This window comes from Ornithodoros turicata, chromosome 5 (genome assembly GCF_037126465.1).
Source record: "Ornithodoros turicata isolate Travis chromosome 5, ASM3712646v1, whole genome shotgun sequence".
NCBI classification, from domain to species: domain Eukaryota; kingdom Metazoa; phylum Arthropoda; class Arachnida; order Ixodida; family Argasidae; genus Ornithodoros; species Ornithodoros turicata.
The window spans coordinates 50,360,390-50,385,663 of NC_088205.1; the positions used below are offsets into that span (position 1 = coordinate 50,360,390).

General features: G+C 46.4%; 2 protein-coding genes and 1 long non-coding RNA gene across 6 annotated transcripts in view; 1 reads left to right on the forward strand and 2 right to left on the reverse strand.

Annotated features, from left to right (window-relative positions):
• The first annotated feature begins 8,275 nt into the window (after positions 1-8,275).
• LOC135396022 (uncharacterized) lies at positions 8,276-10,009 on the forward strand. The gene is made up of 3 exons (XR_010423253.1): positions 8,276-8,297; positions 8,854-8,965; positions 9,337-10,009. It is a non-coding gene; the product is annotated as an uncharacterized LOC135396022 (long non-coding RNA).
• A 730-nt stretch (positions 10,010-10,739) lies between these two features.
• LOC135395838 (uncharacterized) lies at positions 10,740-11,615 on the reverse strand. Its single transcript, XM_064626927.1, has one exon. The coding sequence runs from the start codon at positions 11,613-11,615 to the stop codon at positions 10,740-10,742; it is 876 nt and encodes a 291-aa protein (XP_064482997.1).
• An 11,682-nt stretch (positions 11,616-23,297) lies between these two features.
• Positions 23,298-25,274, reverse strand: part of LOC135394457 (uncharacterized) — a 112,487-nt gene continuing 110,510 nt past the window's right edge. For all 4 annotated transcript variants that reach the window (XM_064625191.1, XM_064625194.1, XM_064625193.1 and 1 more), the window contains one exon: positions 23,298-25,038. In XM_064625191.1, coding sequence (XP_064481261.1) covers positions 24,967-25,038 — 72 coding nt within the window. In that variant the 3' untranslated portion in view covers positions 23,298-24,966. The remainder of the gene's footprint in view (positions 25,039-25,274) is intronic.

Genomic DNA, 25,274 nt, shown 5'->3' on the forward strand with positions numbered 1-25,274 from the left:
CCAGAACAAAAGCTTACTTAGCTGCTCGTAAAGGGAATATCGTCAGCCAGCATTGTCACGGCCCGTGTAGGAGGCCACCGAGACCAATAAACCTCTTCTTTTTTCGGTGTGCTTATAGAGAACTGAGATGAGTTTATTAGCTTCACGTGAAACGTCAATTTACTCAGTCAACTGTTTCATAAGGCTATCTAGAACCTCTCGTATTTACGGTTAATGGAAGGCCGACTTCACAAACATTCCAGTAACGTTCAACAGGACTGCCCTTTAATGTTCGTAAGGTTGAAACAGCCGGCAAGCGGATTACACACAGATAAACGTTTCTGAGGATAACGGCACTTAGAACTGCCAGCTTTATTTTTGTTTCTCTTTCTTTCTTTTATTGATCGAATTATTTTTATTTTTATCTTTATTATTATTATTTTTTTCATGAGCGCTCCACGTGAACCAATAAGAAAAATCGATCAAGCGGCCGCTGCACAATTATTTCCGCCCACGCAATGAGTAACAGTATTTTCCGGAACCGAAATTCACGTTCGCGAAGCAAGGAAAACCAACGACAGCGACGGGGGAGGGAGATATATTTATTAGACGAAAGGAAAAAAAAACGGGCTAAAGGTCAGCCAAACGGGACGCCGGCTGGTTGCATCCCATTTCGCCTATTCCCATTTTGCCTAACCCGGATTATCGGATTAAAGAGGCGGGAGGGGTAACAGCCGTTAGGCGAAATGGGACTGCCGTGCAATCTCATTAGGCAAAACGGGACTGTCGACAAGTGGGCGTTACTTACACGCTCCGACCCGATGATGACGTGTGCAAGAAATGAATGTGCTCGTCGGACAACTACCTTACGTCGTCCGAAACAAAGACCCTTTACATTTGCAAATATCAGGTGTAAATATAATGTACAAATATAACAAAAACATTTTACGAATATTTTACATAGGACTCCTGATGGACAGCATGACGAATGAAACAAGGCTTCGAGCCCTGTTCAGTGTCACCTCAGCGATGTTAAATATGGAAACTGGTGTCACTATAGTCGTGTTTAATTTAACTCTTTTTTTTCTTTCGTGTTAGCGCCGCGAAGCTATATGAGCGACGGCGAGGTGGCTATGAGCGAGATGTGGCTATGTGGAGATGAGAAGTGGCTATGAGCGACGTACAGATGAGAACAGATGGAGAGAGGACAGCAGGAAGGAGTGGGGGGATAGGGGGTTAATATGCGTCTTGGGCAGACTTCAGGGGGAACTGTGCCGGTATTTGTCTCGGAAGTCTTCGGAAAACCCAGGGAAAACCTCAGACAGCACAACCGGTGGTAGGATTCGAACCCACCGCCTCCCAGTTAGCACGGCACCACCGAGCGAGACGCCTTAACCCACGTTCAACCTAACTACCGTATTTTCCGGTGTATAACGCGCGCGTTATTCGGTAAAAAGGTGCTCTGAAGAGGGCCTGCGCATTATCTAACGGTGGGAGTTATACACGGAAATATTTTCCGACAGGAATTCCTTTTCTGGTCGGTGTCGTACAAATTCTATTCTCCTCCAGGGTGTGCTGTGAATTTCTCCCAAATCACGTAGGGTCAGTTGAAAAAGCCGGCGTAGGGCGTTAGAATTAATAAAAAGTTGTGATGCTACTTAAGAATGTCATTGAGCAGTCAATAATTCAGAATGGCGAACGGGACATGATGTCGTACCTCGATGCCGTGGGACATCTAATGCATATTGAGTAGAGCTGCAAATTTGGAAGAATTTTGAAGTGCAGAAAACAAAGCTGCCCTTTTAATTTAAAAAAATTGAAACAAAAACTATGTTTTCACTCTTGCACAGTCTATATTTGTGAACCAACAGATGAGGGAAGAAACCCTAGTGTAATATGAATTATAAATACAGACCTCATGCTTCAGTGAAACCAACAAGGTTGCATGTAAAGTTATATGAAGATCCGAAATTGACTTTTGGCAGCATGCCAGAGGACCACCTTCTTTCTTACGTAACACGGATTAGTAGGCGAAGTGGGACTGTCTGCAGCATACATTAGGCCAAATGGGACCCCCTGCAGTTCGAGGTCGGGTGAACCTGCTAAGGGATGGCGAGATAATCTGCTAAGAAGCATTAGGCAACATGGGAATAGGCGAAATGGGAAGACACGCGCCGGCTTGCTATTCCGGAAATACATAAATAAAATTAAGAAATAAGAGATAAATGAAACGGACGCGACGGAACAGCACGTTAGTTCGTTGATTATTATGTTAGTAAAAGTTTGGCGTTTGCATTTTCATGTTCAGGTTAGTCCTTAGACTTTGGGTCTGGGCTTTGGCAATTTCCGCGGAGAAATAGCCAGATAACATTTATTTACAGTAGTTTATTTTTCAACGGGGACTTCGATCACGTTATTTTGAGATACGGCCAATTTTTCGATACCGGTTCCCTGGATTTTCCATCTTTCGACAATCCTTGCTAGATGCACGTTGGATGACCCAAAACTTGTACCCCTCTGTCTTTGCACGGCGAACAAAGGAAGGCCTTCAGAGGAAGATAAGGAGAAGCTCCGGATCACTGGAGATTCTCCGCCGAACTAGCGTCTACGCTGAACGAAAAGTCTGGTGTAATGTGAAGTACCCTGTGAAAACCAAGGAGTGTTTAAAAATATAGTACTGAAGTTTCCGGGAGATATGCAAAATGCGACGCGCCATCTCATGGTAACGGTTGTAACTAGGGCGGCCATATTGGTAGAGTCAAGAAACGCGCGCGTTAGGCTGCTGCTCTAATGCATGTATCATCCTGTACGTGCACATACACTGCGGGATCGTACCTTTTTTTAGTTATTTTATTTATTTATTTATTTTTTTACACAAGAATGCCCACGCACTGCTGCGTTTCGTTGTCTAAGCGTGGAACCAAAGACTGCAACGGGAACTGGGTTGGTATCACTCACTTCTGTTCAGTGTGCCTGGCAGTAACCCTAGAAGCGGCCGTGAAATGCAGTGAATGGTACGCACGCAGTATACCACGTTTTTTTTTTAAGTGATGAGGGTGGTGTACGTTGATAATACCGAACATAAGGAAACAGGACTAGCAAGAAAAACAGCTAGTACTTGTGTTACGTGCTGTCTCGTGTGTCAGTTAGCTTGTGCCTTTGTCTTCCAACTGTACTTGAGCTTCTCCCCAGGACGTCTGCTGCTCTCATCGAGCCATAGTCTCCTTTATATTGGGTATATAGGGGGCTATGATCGAGCGATCGCGCATAACGGTCACGTATCGCGTGACGCACGCGAATGAAAAGATAGGTGTTGAATAGGAGGGGAAGTTCGCGATCGCGCAATGTTGCGATGCTGTGTTAACTAAGGCATTCATGTGCGGACCTCGTTGTGGATGGATCGCGCAAACAGGGCTTCCACAAGGGCAGCTTATTCAGAATGAAATAATAAATGCAATTGTTGTTCTCCTCGAGCCTTGCTGGCACGGAAAACATGTTACATGCTAACAGTGTTCTGTCTTCTGTAGGTGTCCTTTCACCGTTTTCCAAATGGTGAGACACTAGTAGATTATTGCCATCAAGCGAGACGTAACTTAGTCACACGAAGTTCATAGCACACGATGACAGAAAAAGACAGACGGACACGGGCTATCCGTGCCCACCTCTGTCTTTCTCGTTAATAGCTATGTGTAATTTCAACCAACACACTCTTCACATCCTTGCGCTGATAGCACAGTCTGTTTATTTTGCTTTTCTCTTCTTTTTTAACTCAGAACGTCATAGAAAGAGCGCTTACGTATAGCGTACTATACACAAAAGTGTGTCGAGAAACTTCGGCGGACGCACATTTTACCGTATAGTGGTGAAGAAGGAAAACAGCCGTCACTTCGAACACACGTGAATGGCGCATGCACTAAACACCAAATACCGGGCGGTTGCTCGAGCTCGATTGCGCGTGCTAGTCAATATTGTGGGCAAGGTGCTCCACTACAAAACAGCAGTTCACGTATCTCGAGTCACAGTTGTTCGTGAGTAGTGAAGAAGGCAGTGTGTACGCTTCCACGGCGAAGGCGTAGGACTTCTTTTGCTACCGTCACGGCGGTGCCGAAAGAGCACAAAAACTCTGTAACGTATCCTCTGACAGGTGTGGCAGAGCACTTAAGTCGTTTCTCCACATGTTGTCATCATACATAGGGAAACGTCGCAGTTCAGTCATTTCGGCCGCCAGCTGAACCGGCCGGCGTCCCATACGCAACTCCCAAATCCTGACTCCACCAAGATGGCCGACCAAAAAGTCCTAACCAGTGTTGCCCGACGTGAAAGTAATTTTGCATATTACCTATTGTCCTCCGAGACCTCGCCGCGCGTCCACTTCCTTCCATTTTATTTTGTCCATTTATAAATAAAGATGGAGTTCAAGGAGTTATTCCGAAATCCTAAGCTGTTTGGAGAAGGCGTTTGATCGAAGACGGCTTGGTCGCTCGCAAGCCGTTCGATCGAAAGCCGGATGATCGACGCTGTTTGTTCGAAAGACGTTTTTTCGAAGGGAGTTCGAAGCCCGCAGCGTGTACTTAGCACCTCTCTTTCTGTAACTTTTGACTCGAACATTTATGAGCATGAGGCAATCAGCAGCTTTTTTTTTTCAGCTAAAGAGGGGAGACCACTGGTTATTCGCAGACCTTTGTCATTCACGAACAGCACAGCCTTCTGGCTTTTTACTCTCTCCCATCCGAAAGGAAATAAAATTGAATAAAATTGAAATGAATTGAATAGAACAATTATGCGGAAATATCCCGCGTAGCAGTAGGACACATACCGAAGAAAATGTCTTCAAGTTGGGAACAGCCAATAGTCTGTGCTTCTTCTGGGCACCCTTTTCATTGCTGGGATCCGAAATGGGATAGTTACGTGCACGAAAGGCACTCGGCGAGCTTTGATTATATGAAACGACTTTTCCGTGATCATTCCTTCAGTTGGCAACTAGCGCTCATATTCATCTCTGGAAGCCCCAATTTTGTAATTGCATCTGTTCCCGGAAAAAATGTCCCCTGGAAGAAATGTCCCCGGAAAAAATGTCCCCTGAGGAAAATTCACTTTTGGTACGCGTGGCCTGGTTGACTTCGGACGTCGACTTTTTACTAGGACGGTATGAATATTTGAATTTTTGAGCATCGAAGCGAGTAATCGTATATCATATTCGTTTCCGAATCAAATATGGAATTCAATGTTCGAATTCCAAATCGAATTGATGTTTCTTCTAAACCGAATATATTTGAATAGTCCCGAAGTTGCACACGTAAGGCCGGCTCATGAAGGGCATAGAACAGAGTGAGCGCTATACTTATGCATACCGTACATGTTTATATTCCAATATATGCTGTATATGTATCCAATTACGGTTATTCGACGAGTCGCTTAATTTATTCGTATTCAATTCCGTTTTAAAATTACTATTCGCACATAGCATTTCTTTGCCTAGGGAGTCGCTGCGGGTGACCAGGGTCAGTTTTGGTGAATTTACTTCGTTGTGTCTTGCAATAAAGGGGCCTGTACAGTCGTGGGGCTCCCGAGACCCAACGCATGACACCGCCAGACATATTGAAATGCATTTTTGCCTGTAAATTTTGTTGCTTTCCCCCCGCATTTTATTTTCCTTTTTACACATCACCCTGCACGCCGATCCGCGCACTTTTAAAAAAGAACTTGACATGCTCCTAGCCATTCCGAATGACATCTTCTCTCCTGATTTGTTGAAACTGGGCGGCGTACGCCTTTCTGCGACACTTCACATTTGTGCTAATTAGCAGAGAAAATGCTTTTCCGTGTTAGCGCCGCGAAGCAACTCTTGCTGTACGCGGTGTACAGGCGTGGACAGAGGACAGCAGGGTGACAGGGGGTTAGTATGCGTCCAGGACCGACTTCAGGGCTAGGTTGCCGACATTCGTCAGGAAAGTCCGATGGAAAACCCAGGAAAAACCTCAGACAGCACAGCCGGCACGGGGATTCGAACCCGCGCCACGTCCCAGTCTCGGCGTGAAGGCGATCATTCTAACCGCTACACCACGCGAGCTGGTACAGAAAAATGTACGTCCCGCTTTTAATTCCCTCAAACCTGAAAGGATAGCTGTGTCATCAGGCCTAAAATCTACAGTCGCAAAATCCCGGCGTTCTGATTGCACACGAGTCAGTGTGACGTCATGCAGGATACACTTTTAGTACAAGAAGAAAGAAACAAAATAAGAATATCCCAGCCAAGTGTGCACGTTGTATCAACAAACGTGACAATTGATTGCAGTGTATTCTCTACGCGAAATCATAAGTGAAAGTGGCCCAAGCTTTCAAAGGAAAAACACTTAATAAGTGGTTAGATATTTTCGTATTTATTTTGAATCCGAGGACTTCAAGGCCGGCAATATCGCAACCGGGGATTTCGCAAAAATTCCACGCGTACCAAAAGTTCTTGTTTCTCAGGGGACATTTTTTCCGGGGACATTTCTTCCGGGAACATTTTTTCCGGTTCCCGTGTTGCCCTTCAAGAATAGTGATTTTCCTAAAATACGCATAAATTTGGCTCACATGGTGTCCGGTTCTACAGCTTTTCCACGACCGAATTTCACGTTTTGGATTGAATTAACTGAGACCTCAGCATCCAACACAACGAAATCTGAAGTAAAAATTTACACTTCAGAAGTTATTCTTAAAAAAAAAAGAACGTCCTGTCCCACATAATAAGGAGGCCAAACTGCACTTTTTTGCGACACTCAAAGAAGAACCTGTTAGTTGACCATTGTTATTATTTTTCTCCTCTGTGTCCTTCTATTTTTTGTCGAATCGTTCCTCTTGGGGTACAGGAAAAAAAAAAAAAGACGCGAAGAATGTCGCGACTCCCGCTGCGAGGCCTTGCTGCTCGACCTTTCCATATCTTCTTTGGTTGGTTTCCATGTGTCGACCCGAAGCCTTTATCGCCCTTCACCTGTTATGTACGATTTTGCAAACTGGCACACCAGAAGAAAGGGAGTCCCCTGTCACTGGGGTTGTCGACTGACATCATTTTTCTGAGCGGGTGTAATGTGAAAGAAAAAGAAGGAAGAACATGGGGGAAATGGGCCTTTCAAATACGTTACTGAATTTTCCGGGTAATAATAAGAAGTCTGTTCTACGAGGGAAATTTTGAAAAGTCTTGCACCAACGCCTTGTAAATGAATTCAGAAATATACACATCAAAATGTCATTTTTGCATGAATAATAGAGTTATTATCAATGTAAAGTGCATGTAAGCGAGTGCAGAAAAAAAAGGAACATCGTTTAGAGCACTAGATTTTCCAGACTGCCATTGTAAGCGCTGTGTGTAGGCAATGTTTATAGCCTAATTCACAGCCGCTGGTAGATTCAGTTGAGAGCCTCGGAGATACCGGCATCCGTACTATCCGATCACACTTGTACGTCGGCATACAGTAAGTATGCACTATTAAAACAATACGAAGAGCAACTAAAAATTCCATAATCAGTCAGTATAGGCGCCAGTGACTTGTGAAAACAATAATTGTAGGATAAATATATGACAACAAAATAAAAATAAAGTACTCATATAGCAATAGGAGACAAGGAAAAATGACGTGAATGTCTCGAATCGAACTGCGGACCTTTCGTGGCAAAGTTCGACACTTTACCTCTCGACAGACAGCGCTGAGGGCGCGGGCCGCCTTAAACTCGCGAGGTCAACGATGCACAATGGGGATTATTTCGGTAGTCGGAGGCGAACGGCGTGATAAGGACGGCGAGTGTGGCTCCATCTAGAATCTGGAAAATCGTGAATCGGAGTTGCTCCCCGACTGGTATGGCCTGCGAGTATAGACCTTTATTTTCAACATACCATGTGCGCCGCCATTTTGTTGCGACTCCAGCGCCGCTGTGCGGGCATTTCTTCTTGGTGACTGCGGGTCGCAGTCACCAAGTCGCCTGAGGGCTGGAACCGGAGACACGCAAAAACAACAAGAATTTATCTGACGCACAGAAATCTTTGTTGCTTTTCTGCGTACCCGGTTCCAGCCCTAAGTATGCACGAAGTTGTCTGCGCACTTTTACTTCTGTCGAAGCATTAATTTAGCGTGCAAATATGCCTTTAAGTGCTTTTGCGATGGCGCGGTTGCTGTACGGCATTAACATTATTTTGCAGCCAATAGATGCAACCTTGAGGGTAACAAATAAATAAATAAATAAATAAATAAAGTTTTAAAACCCTCCTAACACGCTCACGTCTCCACGAAAAATAAATGGGAGATACTGAACATAGGATGAACATCTGTTTCGCAGCCTTGGTAAGCATTTGAACTAACCACTCTGTGCTTATATGTGCTTTGTCGTTTTTTTTATTCTGTCTTTGTCATGATTGCTGCGCCGATCATGAGTCCAAGCGCTTAGCGGCATGCAGTTAGATTATGTGACGTTCGCTTATGTCTAACGCCTAAATAACACGTCGAAGTGTATCGTGCTACAAATCGTATCTTTTAATCGTTCACGGACATCCTAATCAAGACCTCCATTGATTCGTTAGTACACCTCTTCCAGTGTGAATCTACGATTTTTTCTTCATGGTTGTTGCTCCTTTCCTACATAGGTACTCACGTGCTACCCCATCCAAAAACTGTCAATGAGTCTGACTGCGTAGATAACATGAAGTTGTGGCCCCCACTCCAAGAGCACCACATAACATATTATTTACTGAAGTCTAAAGCCTGTGACCTGGAGGATGTCCAAGCTCTTAAGAGCCTGGACTCATGCAATTATTTAATTAGTGGCAAAGTGGGGCGGCTTCTTGTCTACTAAACAGACAGTGACACCTGCTTTCTAAAGGGAACGGTTTCACCTTCCCAGGCAGATGAATATCGGACGTACCAGGCGTGGGTGTGCGTGACAAGCGACTGTCGCGTTCTCTGGGGCTCCTGCACCTGCAAGGTTGGCTTAACAAGAGTATGTAGCCACGTTGGTGAGTGTTACATTTCTGTGCTAACATACAATGAGACTCATCACGATTACCAGACCTTAGTACATCTGGGCTGTGTCATGGAAGTCATGTGTCACAATGGGGCTGTCTCGTAAATATGGCACAGAATGCAAAACCAATGCTGGTGCCAATTACGTGTCTACCTACGAGTATTAGAGTAACAAGCAAGCAATCTGATGTTATTGGAAGCTTTTGCTCTAGTTTCGTAAGGCTGGAACACACATAAAAATGAACCTCGTCCTCTCGTCGTTTTTACATGTGTGGGTCCGCGTGTTCCAACCTCCTCAGGCTCAAGGAAATGCATCTGACAAAAGAAAAAAAAATCTCATTTCAAATCGTTTTCTTGCTTGCAGGTGCTATACTATGGAAAATAGAATTTGCAAATCGGAAAGGTCTCACGGGACAAAGTTGCACGGACAGGAGTGCCAGTTGGAACCATGGTACCAAAAGAAATGTCGTACCATCACAGGTACTAGACATGGACTTCAGCATGGCAAAGAACATCAGGCACGCATCACCCACAAACAGAAAGGTCTCAGTGCCACGTTACGAGGACCACAAGACGTACGTAAAAGCTATGAAAGAGAGTGAAATAGCACCGCTGCTTGACATCAGAGGCAGTTTGCTGCATCAGACTGTTTTTGCCAGTTTGCCATCAAATGTGCAGACTAGTTGTTGCAGTCAAAGGGACACTGTGCCTGAACATGGTTCCCACAATGAGCCAGAGTTGCTTGCGTGTGAGTTGTGCTTCGAATTCTACAGTCAGTGGGTGAAAATCGAAGAATCGTCAAGGCAAAGGCTCATGAAGTTGACGTGCCAACAGAGTGGTGACCTATGGCAAGCAAGCCGTAAGCTTCGACTCACAGCATCAAACCTTTCCAAAGTTCCCCGCAGAAAAGACACTGCGCCGGACAAGTTCATAAAGTCATGCCTGTTCAGTACGTTTCGGGGCAACAAGGCAACGAGTCATGGAAAGAAATTTGAACCAGTCGCAAGGAAGGCCTTCGAAAATAGCTATGGTGTTTGTGTGGAACAGTGGTGAGTGCAACTCACCCATTCTTATCAGCAAGTCCTGATGGACTGGTGGGCACTGACAGTATTTTGGAAATAAAGTGCCCACATACAGAAGACTGTGTGCAGTTTGTTCACACCTGTAAGTACGATGTCAGGAGGGACACTGATGGTAGATATTACCTTGCTAAAGAAGGAAAGAATGGATACTACATGCAAGTTCAATTTGTGATGTTTTGCTCTGAGAGATCAAAATGTGTACTTTCATGTATGGTCAGCACTGAATTCTATTATAATTGAGGTGACCTATGATGTAGAGTATGTTGCCATGCATATCACAAGGTTCAGTGAATTTTACTTTAGGCATTATTTGCCCAGGCTTGTTGATGCTGTACATTCCAAGAACTTTGCACTCACTGATGAATATAAGGTACTGTGTTCAGAACGGTAAACTCAGAACAGAATAAACTGCAGGTCACTGGAACACAATGCTGTCCTTTATTTCCTATTTTAACTGCACCTTTGAAGTGGTTGCGTGCTTATTGAGCTTCATTCATAGCAGCATTTGACTGTAGGTTCAGCCGTGATGGACTTGTCAATGTACTAATATAAAATCTATACACTGTGTGCAATAAGGTGATATACAGTGAATGTGCATTATTATAGTATGCGCACTATGTACACTATATACACTAATCTGTGCGAAGCTCATCCTCGCAATGCTTGGGAGCGATTAGTGGACCCTTCAAGGGTCCACAGGCCTGCACAGGCCTGCAACTATATTGTTCATTAACTTCTTGTGAGTGATTGGAAGTGCACCCTTCAGGATCCTGTATACTTTGATGCGATTGATCGCACGCTCAACATGGATTCTCAGTCTAGAAATTCTCCTGGACACTGTCGCTTCTGCCTCAGAAAACTGGCTCTTGCCTCTTGAAAAAGCTGGAATATTCAGCTTGACTCCCTTTTCTTTCATTGAGTTATTTAGAGCAAATCCCCTGTCGGCCATGACTTCCTGATCCTGGTATAAGTAGTTTGCAAACCCGGAATCTTCTACAATGAACTTGTCGGAAGCACGCCCACCATATGCATGTGAGACGAACATGATAAATCCATTTGGTGCGATGGCCACCAAAAACTTCATGGTGTTGCAGCTGTTATAGTGGCTGTAGGTTTGCCCTCTCGAATAAATCCTCTTGGGCCGTTGCATTGGAACCTCTGTGCAGTCGATGATGCAGCTGGTGTTGCCATATCCACTAGACGTAAACTGTGACGGCGTAGTTGCAAGAATTGTCTCTAATGGTAGCCACACTACAACTTTCCTCATTATGCCACTTAGAATACCAAGCATTTCTCGGAATATTTTTCCTGCTTGGGCAAGTGAGATGCCAAACCGTATTGCCAGGTCAAAGTACAACAACCCGAGCCGTAGCCTCATTAGGGTCAACAATACTTGATCACCCACATTCATTGTGATGGTAGTCTGGGCAGCCAGACTCACTGTCGTCACGAGCTTCCAGAAGCCATCGAGGCTAAGTCCTGTGTAGAAACAGCAAAGAGCTGCTGACATATCTTCAGAGGGTGTCTTCTGTACTGTCTGTGTTTCTGAAGATGTCGTCATCACACGCAGAGCAGCATACGAATGTTCCCCTCTTATGCTGTTGTAGGGGTCTTCCCACTGCGTCCCAATATCACGAACTGTAGGTTGAACTTGGCAACTCTGGTGACTCCATTTTTCGTGCCTATCAGAGCTGCTTTCTATTTGTAGCAAGGACTTCATGCAACGAAGGTCAAGGGGGCCAACATGTTGACCATGGTCACCTGCCTCTTCGAATGGTGTAGCATCATGGGGCTCACATTCAGCATTACTTGCAAAGGTTGAAGACGACGACGTGCATGGTTCATGGCCGACCTGTAAATAAGAATTTTTCATGCCTTAGACTAATTTCAAATATATTGCTTAAAATTCATATAAAACAAATGCCGAATGATGCCATGAATGTGTGCAGTATCCACAGAACGTTATGCCTGAGGTGAAAAAAACAAAGAGAATCACATCAGACAATTTTTGCATTTTTTTTCTTTAAACGCACCATTGCATATAAATAGGAGTGTCCGTATTCCATTCCTCATGCATACGTTAAACATGCACATATATTATGTGACAAAAACGCCAGGTGATCCCCACGCCACTCCCAAAACACAGTCATGGTTATGACATTAGCTTAAAGCAACCGCAGTTATCACAAATTTGTCCTACCCCACGGTTTGCAGGCTCTCCTGGTGCATTGCTAACAGTGGCCTGAAGCACCCTAAGGACCGGACTCCTCCCATATGTCACCTGCAAGTACTCACAGCGAAGGTTTATGTAAATAATGATCAGCAATAAATGCCAACTTTGTGAGAGCAGCCTCTTGATTCACCTGTCTCCTATTTTAAGCACGCACGACAGTAATTATTATCTGGCGTAAAGCTTATAACCATCTCCTGATATAAACGTGGTATGATATTTTCGACACTCACGATTCTTTCTTATCTAAGGCTAGGATTTGTTCTAGGATTTTACTCACCTTTCTTGGGTATCCCAGCTTCAACATGGGGCATGGATTTATGTTCGTTGGTCTTCCGTCGATGAAGTGTACAGAACATACCTGGAATTAATCGACCATGAGTATGTGATAAGGCCTCGCAGCAAGACGATGGTAATATGTTTATTGCACCTACTCATGAAAACTTGCTTGGCACGAAGTCCTTCCTGTTCAAAGCGATTATCCACTGTCGTCGTTTCTCGGCGGCAACAGGAAACGCGTGCAGCGAGTACACCACGCACATGCAATCGTGTCGTTGGCGCTGATGAATATCACAACGTTCTTGTAAAAGAAGCTTGCGTTTTTGGTGCAACCGACGACGGCACAGTGCCGTCCGGAGGAATAACCGCTGTACATGACAGCTCGAAACCAGGCGTATATAGGCTGTCGTATTGCACAGAAACGCTGCCGTCATATGCCACTCCACAAGAAAGGGGCGTGCCCGCAGTCACTTGTTGTCCCTACCCTCCAGGTGGCGTCCGGTGTCGAGAGTATGAGGGAGCCACGTTCGCGCTGGGACGAGGCTAAAATAAACGCTCCGCAAGCCCGCGAGTTTAGTGCGCATGACGTCACGGTGACGTTTCTAGGACGCTCACGATTGGCCGAAGGAACCATGTGCGCGCTTCAAGAAGGTAAACAAAGGCACATTCGATGCACGGAGTGCCAAAACAGCTCTGGTTTCTGTATTAGAGGTCCCACTTTTCGTTAGGAATGATCCTGGTTTATCGACGACAGACAAACAACACTTTTCGTTGGGAATGATCCTGGTTTATCGACGACAGACAAACGAAAGGTTAACGCAATATATTTGCTGAAGTTTCAACTATTCGACTCTCGTTTAAGTTCGCTCGTGCGAGCACCCTGCAAACATTTTCTCCATTTTGTTCAAATTACGGTCTCACGGAGTTGATAGCTGTCTAGGGCGAACAGCGAGTGTCCCCGTAGACATGGAAAATTCAGTCACATGGCAGCTGCAATGGTCTAAACTACCGTGAACGACAGGACGACGACAACCGTGCCTCAGCACGCGTACGAACTTCCGTCCTCCACTGTGAAGCAAACTGGAGCCTTGTGCAGTTGCACCCGAACAGACAATGATCATGCTCGTTCCTGGTTCGTTCCACTGTTATTAGACGTTAGAACTACTATGAGACCACTCAAAACAACACATTAAACTGTGACCTGCCGCGGCGCTCTTCGTCACTGTCACGAAAGCAGAGCCTTGGGAGTGCACCGTGTTTGAACACTTTCTGTAGTCAATGTAAATCACTGCACAACACACACGCACACAAACACTCCCTCGGTCGTAGAATGCCGTTTGAACTCGAACTCGTTAATCGCGTTCTCCCACCGTCAGCGAATCCGTATGCGCTTTGGAAATAAATAAGTGACACTACATCCAAATGCGACGAAGTACAGTCATAAATGCAGCAGGTGTTTAACACCGTATCACTTAGCAAAGCGGAAAACACACAAAACGTACGGCGGGTTCCCTGCTGTTTACCTTGCTCTGGTTCGCACGTGGAGGCGACAGGGGCCTTGGCGAATGGGAAGGGCGGCGCGCCGCCGCGCACGTCATTTTACACCCTCGCTCTCTTCTTCTGCGCAGAAACGTACTTGCCCTTGCCAACTTGATTTTCTATGTTTGTTCAGTAAAACGCAGTGGCTAGGGTTACACCAAGAGTAACGCGACCACCCAGTTGGGTTTACACCAAGAGTAACCCGACCAGCCAGTTGGGGCTACACAAACAAATACGCCACGGCAACTTGAGCTGTCATTGGTTGACACATGGTCTCCGTCGTTGCCTGCTGTTGCCATAGCAACGTCGACGCATATTGTGGATGGCATGCGTTTATCACGTGCTGTCCTAACCACGTCCAGCCATGTTTTAAGTGTGCATCTGTTGTGTGTGTTTTTCGACGCATTTCCATGCTCTTCTGACAGTGTGCCAGGTTCACGGCGCTTGTCGTGCTGCCTACAATGAAACTCGGGGACAAATTTCGGACGATCGAGGAGCTCGAAGAGCGCGTGAAACAGTATTCGAAGGAGACGTTCACACAGCTGTACGCACGTAGTTCCGTCTCACTTGAAGTTGCGCGGAAGGGCGGCCTGAAGAAGTATGTTAACCATAACATCACTGTGTACAAAGTAATGTACTGATGTATCCACGGTGGACGCAAACACAAGGACCGTGGGACGGGAAAGCGAGCGACAAGGTACGGAAATACGAAAACTATATGCTTTGCCAACGCCTCCATGGCTTTCCATGCTTGTTTGGACCACTTGTCTTTCTTTTCAGCACGTACATAAAGAATTGCCCGTTCTTTATAAAATGTCGCGTATCAGAAGACGGAGAACATTTGGAAGTGATGGAGATTGGAAAGCACGAAAACCACAACGCCTCGGAGGTGAGATTATAGTAACTGACGAATCTGGCGGCTGGGCTTTGACACGTTTACTCCCCATTATGCTGCAGGAGCTATTTTCGCATCTTCCTCACAACAGGAAGCTCACCGAAGAAAGATGTCAAGAGGTTGATGGACCTCGGTTCGAACAAGAAACGCGTCGCCCGAGCCCTCCAAGAGGAAACTGGACAGGTGGTTCTCTCAAAGGACATTTCCAATGTGATGACAGCCAACAGGGACCCGGAGAGACATGATCTCAAACTCACCGTGGACTTCCTTAAGACCACATACAGTATGTGTACCTCAAGTGTATACTTAGTTGCAGGCACAACTAACTCTGAGAGTGTGCAATGACTTATGGTTTCCCTTGTCCCTGCTTAACTCAACTCTTTCAGAATCTGACTGCCACCTTCTGACATCCGGTGAAGAGTTCCGTGGCCTGCTCATATGCACTCCACAGATGAAGCGATCCATGCAGTCCTACCCGGAATATATTGGAATCGACGGGGCATACAAGCTGTTGGACATTCGGACGCCCGTGTTTCTGATACACAACGTTGATGGAAACGGCAGTACAGAGACCGTGTGTGTTGCTGTCATTGTCCATGAAGATGCCGATACCCTAAACTGGCTACTCGGCAAGTTCAGACAACTTCATCCTGCATCACAGCAAACCCATGTTGTGATGGCAGACAAGGATCTGTTGGAGCGCCAGTTGCTGAAAGAGCATTTCGCGGGTGCAAAAGTACTAATGTGCGCGTACCACACGCTAAGGACGTTCGGTCGAGAAATCACCACCCAAAAGATGGGAATCTCCAACAAGTTGAGAGAGGAGCTCTTGGGACTCCTTCAGGGAATGGTCACGGCCAAGTCAGAAGAGAGATTCAATGAACTCGAAGATGCTTTTTACTCGGTGGCACCCTCCAGTGTCATAAACTATTACAACAAGAACTGGAAGACGACAAAACATGAGTGGTTCACGGGGCCACAGTTCATGGCGGGGTCTTTTAATAACACAACAAACAACCGGTTGGAAAATCTGAATGGGCAACTCAAAGGCATTATGGGCACAAAGAACTCCATGAAAGAGTTCTTCGTCCGACTATTCAAATTGCTCAATGTGCTGAAGACTGAGCACATGCATAGGTATTACTATGCACTTTCAAAGAGGCCAACGAATTTTCCTGCTTGGGGTGCTGCCCTCCAGTCGTATTACGATGCCCTCACGCCGTATGCTTTCCAGCACGTTCAGAAGCAGTACGAGCTCTCAGAATGTGTCCAGCTCCCAGAACCAGTCGACGGCTCCTATGCATATGAGAGCAGCACTGGGTCAACCTTGCTGTTCTCTGTCAGTGAATGTCAGTGCACAAATTACCTGTCCATGTGTCTCCCGTGCAAGCATATCTTCGCAGCACGAAGAGCCCAGTGCATTGACCTGTTTTCCGAACTGCTCCTGGACAAGAGATGGACACGGCACTATTACTCGAATGAGTTTATGCAGTGTGGACAGGAAGATACGGAAGGTGATAGTGTTCAAGCCCTGACCCTGACAACTTCAAATAGTGGACAGAGGAGAAGAGTCATGAGCCAGCACGAGAAGTACCGGAAAGCGTTCCAGTACTCCAAGCTGCTGGCAGAGCTAGCCTCTGAAGAGACTGGCGAAAGGTTCCTCGATCGTCTCTCCCTGCTTGCATCTCTAGTGGACACGTGGCAGAAAGGCCACAGCGTTTGTCTTGTACCAGGTCCAGTCCACACCGAAGAGTATGTGCTTCTGCCATCATACAGGCACACCTTTTGTTGTGTGTCGAGAGCAGGGTTCTTCCACGTGCTTCTTTCTTATTGACTCATTATTAGACCCAGCATGCATGCATGTCTCTACTCTTGCATCAAGAATGTGATAATAGTGCTTTTTCCATCACCTATGCTGTGGCTGTATGTATATGTATGACTGTGAAGATGCATGACTACATGCAACATTTGTTTTGTGCTGCAGGCAAGTCACCTTGGCCGCCAGGGGTTCATGCTCTGCCACATCACTTGCCGCTTCCACTGCAGCCTCAAACAGAGAATGTGTCCCCGTCAGCGTGCCAAGGTATGCACACTTCTTTCAATAGAGTTGTGTCCGCAGTCAGAGAGCAGTGGAGGTCTCATTCCCTGCTCCTCCTTTTCAGCGCCTGCGACGTCCCATTCTCATCTACCACCACCGAACTCGTCCCCGTCAGCGTGCCAAGGTATGCACACTTCTTTAAATAGAGTTGTGTCCGCAGTCAGAGAGCAGTGGAGGTCTCATTCCCCGCTCCTGCTTTTCAGCGCCTGCGACGTCCCATTCTCATCTACCACCACCGAACTCGTCCCCGTCAGCGTGCCAAGGTATGCACACTTCTTTAAATAGAGTTGTGTCCGCAGTCAGAGAGCAGTGGAGGTCTCATTCCCTGCTCCTCCTTTTCAGCGCCTGCGACGTCCCATTTTCATCTACCACCACCGAACTCGTCCCCGTCAGCGTGCCAAGGTATGCACACTTCTTTAAATAGAGTTGTGTCCGCAGTCAGAGAGCAGTGGAGGTCTCATTCCCTGCTCCTCCTTTTCAGCGCCTGCGACGTCTCATTCTCATCTACCACCACCGAACTCGTCCCCGTCAGCGTGCCAAGGTATGCACACTTCTTTAAATAGAGTTGTGTCCGCAGTCAGAGAGCAGTGGAGGTCTCATTCCCTGCTCCTCCTTTTCAGCGCTTGCGACGTCCCATTCTCATCTACCACCACCGAACTCGTCCCCGTCAGCGTGCCAAGGTATGCACACTTCTTTAAATAGAGTTGTGTCCGCAGTCAGAGAGCAGTGGAGGTCTCATTCCCTACTCCTCCTTTTCAGCGCCTGCGACGTCCCATTCTCATCTACCACCACCGAACTCGTCCCCGTCAGCGTGCCAAGGTATGCACACTTCTTTAAATAGAGTTGTGTCCGCAGTCAGAGAGCAGTGGAGGTCTCATTCCCGGCTCCTCCTTTTCAGCGCTTGCGACGTCCCATTCTCATCTACCACCACCGAACTCGTCCCCGTCAGCGTGCCAAGGTATGCACACTTCTTTAAATAGAGTTGTGTCCGCAGTCAGAGAGCAGTGGAGGTCTCATTCCCGGCTCCTCCTTTTCAGCGCTTGCGACGTCCCATTCTCATCTACCACCACCGAACTCGTCCCCGTCAGCGTGCCAAGGTATGCACACTTCTTTAAATAGAGTTGTGTCCGCAGTCAGAGAGCAGTGGAGGTCTCATTCCCTGCTCCTCCTTTTCAGCGCCTGCGACGTCCCATTCTCATCTACCACCACCGAACTCGTCCCCGTCAGCGTGCCAAGGTATGCACACTTCTTTAAATAGAGTTGTGTCCGCAGTCAGAGAGCAGTGGAGGTCTCATTCCCTGCTCCTCCTTTTCAGCGCTTGCGACGTCCCATTCTCATCTACCACCACCGAACTCGTCCCCGTCAGCGTGCCAAGGTATGCACACTTCTTTAAATAGAGTTGTGTCCGCAGTCAGAGAGCAGTGGAGGTCTCATTCCCGGCTCCTCCTTTTCAGCGCTTGCGACGTCCCATTCTCATCTACCACCACCGAACTCGTCCCCGTCAGCGTGCCAAGGTATGCACACTTCTTTAAATAGAGTTGTGTCCGCAGTCAGAGAGCAGTGGAGGTCTCATTCCCTGCTCCTCCTTTTCAGCGCCTGCGACGTCCCATTCTCATCTACCACCACCGAACTCGTCCCCGTCAGCGTGCCAAGGTATGCACACTTCTTTAAATAGAGTTGTGTCCGCAGTCAGAGAGCAGTGGAGGTCTCATTCCCTGCTCCTCCTTTTCAGCGCTTGCGACGTCCCATTCTCATCTACCACCACCGAACTCGTCCCCGTCAGCGTGCCAAGGTATGCACACTTCTTTAAATAGAGTTGTGTCCGCAGTCAGAGAGCAGTGGAGGTCTCATTCCCTGCTCCTCCTTTTCAGCGCCTGCGACGTCCCATTCTCATCTACCACCACCGAACTCGTCCCCGTCAGCGTGCCAAGGTATGCACACTTCTTTAAATAGAGTTGTGTCCGCAGTCAGAGAGCAGTGGAGGTCTCATTCCCTGCTCCTCCTTTTCAGCGCCTGCGACGTCCCATTCTCATCTACCACCACCGAACTCGTCCCCGTCAGCGTGCCAAGGTATGCACACTTCTTTAAATAGAGTTGTGTCCGCAGTCAGAGAGCAGTGGAGGTCTCATTCCCTGCTCCTCCTTTTCAGCGCTTGCGACGTCCCATTCTCATCTACCACCACCGAACTCGTCCCCGTCAGCGTGCCAAGGTATGCACACTTCTTTAAATAGAGTTGTGTCCGCAGTCAGAGAGCAGTGGAGGTCTCATTCTCTGCTCCTCCTTTTCAGCGCCTGCGACGTCCCATTCTCATCTACCACCACCGAACTCGTCCCCGTCAGCGTGCCAAGGTATGCACACTTCTTTAAATAGAGTTGTGTCCGCAGTCAGAGAGCAGTGGAGGTCTCATTCCCCGCTCCTGCTTTTCAGCGCCTGCGACGTCCCATTCTCATCTACCACCACCGAACTCGTCCCCGTCAGCGTGCCAAGGTATGCACACTTCTTTAAATAGAGTTGTGTCCGCAGTCAGAGAGCAGTGGAGGTCTCATTCCCTGCTCCTCCTTTTCAGCGCCTGCGACGTCCCATTCTCATCTACCACCACCGAACTCGTCCCCGTCAGCGTGCCAAGGTATGCACACTTCTTTAAATAGAGTTGTGTCCGCAGTCAGAGAGCAGTGGAGGTCTCATTCCCGGCTCCTCCTTTTCAGCGCTTGCGACGTCCCATTCTCATCTACCACCACCGAACTCGTCCCCGTCAGCGTGCCAAGGTATGCACACTTCTTTAAATAGAGTTGTGTCCGCAGTCAGAGAGCAGTGGAGGTCTCATTCCCTGCTCCTCCTTTTCAGCGCTTGCGACGTCCCATTCTCATCTACCACCACCGAACTCGTCCCCGTCAGCGTGCCAAGGTATGCACACTTCTTTAAATAGAGTTGTGTCCGCAGTCAGAGAGCAGTGGAGGTCTCATTCCCTGCTCCTCCTTTTCAGCGCCTGCGACGTCCCATTCTCATCTACCACCACCGAACTCGTCCCCGTCAGCGTGCCAAGGTATGCACACTTCTTTAAATAGAGTTGTGTCCGCAGTCAGAGAGCAGTGGAGGTCTCATTCCCTGCTCCTCCTTTTCAGCGCTTGCGACGTCCCATTCTCATCTACCACCACCGAACTCGTCCCCGTCAGCGTGCCAAGGTATGCACACTTCTTTAAATAGAGTTGTGTCCGCAGTCAGAGAGCAGTGGAGGTCTCATTCCCTGCTCCTCCTTTTCAGCGCCTGCGACGTCCCATTCTCATCTACCACCACCGAACTCGTCCCCGTCAGTGTGCCAAGGTATGCACACTTCTTTAAATAGAGTTGTGTCCGCAGTCAGAGAGCAGTGGAGGTCTCATTCCCTGCTCCTCCTTTTCAGCGCCTGCGACGTCCCATTCTCATCTACCACCACCGAACTCGTCCCCGTCAGCGTGCCAAGGTATGCACACTTCTTTCAATAGAGTTGTGTCCGCAGTCAGAGAGCAGTGGAGGTCTCATTCCCTGCTCCTCCTTTTCAGCGCCTGCGACGTCCCATTCTCATCTACCACCACCGAACTCGTCCCCGTCAGCGTGCCAAGGTATGCACACTTCTTTCAATAGAGTTGTGTCCGCAGTCAGAGAGCAGTGGAGGTCTCATTCCCTGCTCCTCCTTTTCAGCGCCTGCGACGTCCCATTGTCAACTACCAGCTCTCCTTTGGGAACTGTGCTGGAAAAAATCAAAATGCCGGCACGTATTAAGGTACGTGGCCGTCCCAAGGGTGCGTCAAATACCGTCATTGGCATCCCAGCAAAGAGGCGACGAATTGGTACCAGCAAACCACCAACTGTCACCAGTTGCCTAAGTGCCATGCCACCTGGGCCATCAAAAAGTAGGGACCGTACTTCTGAGTGTCGGCAAGGCTCAAGACAGACTGCGGGGGCTCAACAGAGAAAAGCTGAAAAGTGCTGCCCAGTTAAATTCTCAAAGCTTCCAGCAACCACACAGCAACTGAAAATCCTGGGGTGGTTTGTGTCCAGAAATAAAGCAGAAGCAGCACTGTCTGGAAGCATCTTGTTAGGTGAGCATGTTTGCTTTGCCACTAGTCCTTTTAGAGCTTTTTGTGTGCCTAGCAGATGTAATTCATGACTAATCTTCGTCTTTACAGAAGAGGACGACGTAGAAGTTTTCCCAGGCAGAGTCTCGGAGGCTGTCTTGGATGAAACGGTTGACATTAATGCTGTTGCAAAATATTTCACAGCTGATGGCTGGCTTGCACTCAGGCACGTTTTGGACACTAAGAGAGCAACCATGACATGGAAATGCAACCTTTGCAGAGATGTGCTGAGTGAAGACTGTGTTGCATGCGATGCATGCCTACAGTGGTATGATGTTGTTTGTGCACGGGTATCTAAAAAGAATTTGGCAAGCCCAGCACCGTGGTTTTGCGAAAAATGTAAAAAGTGAGCTCTGGGCAGTGCTATGTACATAATAAAATCTGTTTTGTGCCTGCCCTATGAATGACTCATGCAATTTTCCTCGTAGAAGGCCTATGTGTTAGGTTTGGTTTAGCACGTTTACATTTTAGGCAGTAGGTTAGCTTACATGTTAGGTTAGGTCTGGCACATTCACATTTTGCTAGGCTAGGCTATGTAACATTGTTAAGTTCAGTATGTTGACCTTTTTGGCATTAGGTTAGGTTACGTTGACTTTTTAGGCATAAGGTTAGGTTAGCCATTTCGTTGCTAGACTTCCCTCTTTATGTTCAAAAACTTAAAAGGTATAAGAAAAAAAAGCCACTTAGTCAGGACGTTATTCTGGGGGACGGAAAAAGCAGTAACTCCCAAAAACGAAAAATTGAAGGGTTAAATGAGCCCTAGCCGCTAAAGCCAGCCGTGTTATTGGTCTCCTGCAAGTTGGCTTCTCCTAATGCTTCAGAGTATACAGGTGAAGCTGACTTGAAGAATGGCAACACCTAGCGAAAGAACACCCAGTAACAATGAGGGCGACGTCATTAGCCGCGATTCATGGCGTGTTTCAGCAGAAGAAGGTGCCCTGTGTGAAGCGACTGACTTGACTGGACCACTCCATTGGGATACAGCGAGATGTCACGTAGCGCGTTGTCGCATGTCAAAGTATTAGCTATCTTTGTCAGCTGTACGATAGCTAACACTCTTGTTCGCGAGTACAAATTTTGTCGGTTTTCTTACTGTTGTCAAATTCCCAGATAATGATGCGCCTACAGTATACAACAATCAGTTTTGCACCAAAAAGAAGTGCTGCAAGTGTTTGCCTTTCATCACAAGGGGTCGAACGTTTGCAGTCAGAAACGCTCTGCTTCGTCTGCTGCAAAGTCTGCTCTGCGTTTCCACCGCTACGCGATATATACATGATATATTCAGAAATTAGCTCTATAACATTACATATTTTAGATCAGGGAATTGTTAACAGGAGCATCTAAGTACGTCTTTATTCTGAACGCAGCCGCTTCACTGCTGTCAGTCCGCGATTCGCTTCGAAACCACAATGGCAAACGTGGTGATGTAACTCGTAAATGGCGCTCAAACTAGGCGTCCGCGTTACTCTTGGTGTAGCTCCAACTCGGATTTCCCGTTACTCTTGGTGTAACTCCAACTGGTGTCTCACCTGTAGATCCTTTGAACTTTTGTGCAGCCTTCTTCCAGTCATTTCTACATTCCTATATGCAGTATTCATTCATGCTGCTGCGTATTTTCTTTTCGGTTTCAGTACGTATACCACAACGTTACTCAATAGACCAGATTTTTACCTGTATTGCACTCTTGTCGAGATTTTTGCACCCGATTCGACCCGAATTTGGGCATGCCCTTTTTCACCAGATTTTTACCCCCCGAATTCTGTCAAAAATATTTCCCGAAAACCTCAAGCCCTATACTGTACCTTTGAGGTCTGCAGTAACAAAGAGAAATATTTGCGGTTTGTAATGTGTATTCTGAGATCCAAAGTAAAGTGTACCACCCCTCCTGCTGGTGTACCACTGCACATCTATTCCACTTACCGCATATGAGCCTTGTCAAGGGTGCCTGCACAGCACTCAAGGGCATTAACTCCCGTAGTGCTCTGCATGGCTTTGCGCTGTCTCTTGGACTTTCACATGCACATCAGTTGCTCGTGGGAACCAAAATATGGCAAAAGCCTCATTATTTACTGTACAGATGCAACGTCTTGATTTCTGGATCTGCTGTCACAGGGCTTTTATTTTCGCTTCAGAAGTACACACGTCACAGCAAAGCATCACATAAGGGGAAGGAATATGTGTTCCATCTATTTACAGCAATTCCTTAGCGAGGAGCTGCATCCGACACACCATGTGAAATATAGTGCTAAAAGCCCATCAGTCTTGCATATAGCACACATTGTAAAATTCTGGAGCTATCAAATTACAATATGTACACTGTGTAAAACGGAATATGCCTTTGAGGCCCAGCTCGTGGTACTGCTTCTACAACATACGTGCTGAATAAGATGTGCAAAACATACCACATATTCACTTAATGACGTACATGCACAAGGGACCACAAGCAGGTTCCTTGAAGTCAAGCATGCCGTTGGAATATCAAATATGCTGCAAACAATTCATACAAGATTACCTTTATATTTTGGTTCTATAGTACAGTCATACAACATTGCACTTGTTAGTACATTTGTGTATCTTATAACAGATAATGAATATATTACAGATAATACATACATACAGATTCACTTCAACCTGTTGAATGCTCTGATCATCATGACCACAATGTGCTACAATAATTGCAATGCTCTTAGAACAAAAAGGAAGGTCGACGGAAGACTACAAAGATTACACAACCGTGTAACCAAACGTGCACTCCAACTTATTAATTGTAAGGCATTTGCAGAAGTGCCTTCACAGGATACTGCCGGTCGGACACCTTAGAAAAGATGCACTACCAAGTGCAAGTAAACTGTAGCAAATATCATGTGGAGTTTGCATGATCTTAAAGGCAGACTAGTGAGTGCAACAGTGTATGATTAAGCGGTCTCTTTTCCCTCTTTTTAGCTGCTTATGATATAATTTGCAATAGCAATGTGTATGAAAATAGTAACTCTTCCAGGCACAGAATGTGCTAATACCCTGGAGGAAGTGAAACAATTCAGTTTCACCTCATTTTGTAAACAGAGTACTTACATCGAATATTGAGTATGCATCTTTCCATTTAATGCAGCTCAAAAGCAACAGTGTATGCATGTAGGTTCAGAAAGATGCAAGCATGTACAGATCAAAATAGTCACAAACAATCTAATACTCCACAATGCACAAGAGAACTGAAGAATATTCATTTCTTCGTTCATTCATTTAGTGGTGTGAAATCTATGTTATTTCATGTCTGTGTGTTTTACACTGATATTTGCATTCCATATTCATTTCTGCTGAAAACACAGAAGTTGTCTTCCTTAATGATTTTCAGCAGAACTGTGAACTATATAAACTTTATGTACAGTAGGTCAAAAAATGCAAGTGATAATCAGACAGTGTAACTAGACATTAAGGTGAAAAATACCAGGTGAAAAACAGCTAGTACCAACGTGAAGTGTAATTCTGGCCAGCCTGCAGCATGAACATGCATAGAATGGTTCGGTATTGTGAGATAGCTAGCTGTGAGCGCTACAATCACATAAAAGTTGTAATTAGGGGGGACATAGGAAACAAATAGGAAGCAACAATCATGCTTCATAGCAGCACTGAAAATTGCTTCCAAGGCTACTGGTAAACAAAGGTTACTGCTCGTTGAAACAACAGGAAATCTGCTTCGAATTCTTCATTATGTAGTCAGCGTAGAAGATGGTATGCAACTCTTATTACGAGATGTCACTAAGTCATCTGCAGTTTCTGGAAGTTGCTCACCATATCTAGAACCTTGCTTGAACGGGATGGCTTACTTGTCTGAAATAATTTCAAGTAAAACATGAGACTACAGGCTTGCAGTACACACACTTACAGATTCAAAAAAGAAGGTTTGGGAGCAGGAGTATTGATACACATGAAACATGACAAGTTAAAACAGTGACATTTTCTTCAAGAACTTGAGTATTAAGTGTTGGTGCACTCGTTAAGGGAATACTGTTCTATAGCTGTGTATTTTTCTTTTGTTGTTACTAAATTATTTTTGCTACCCTCTC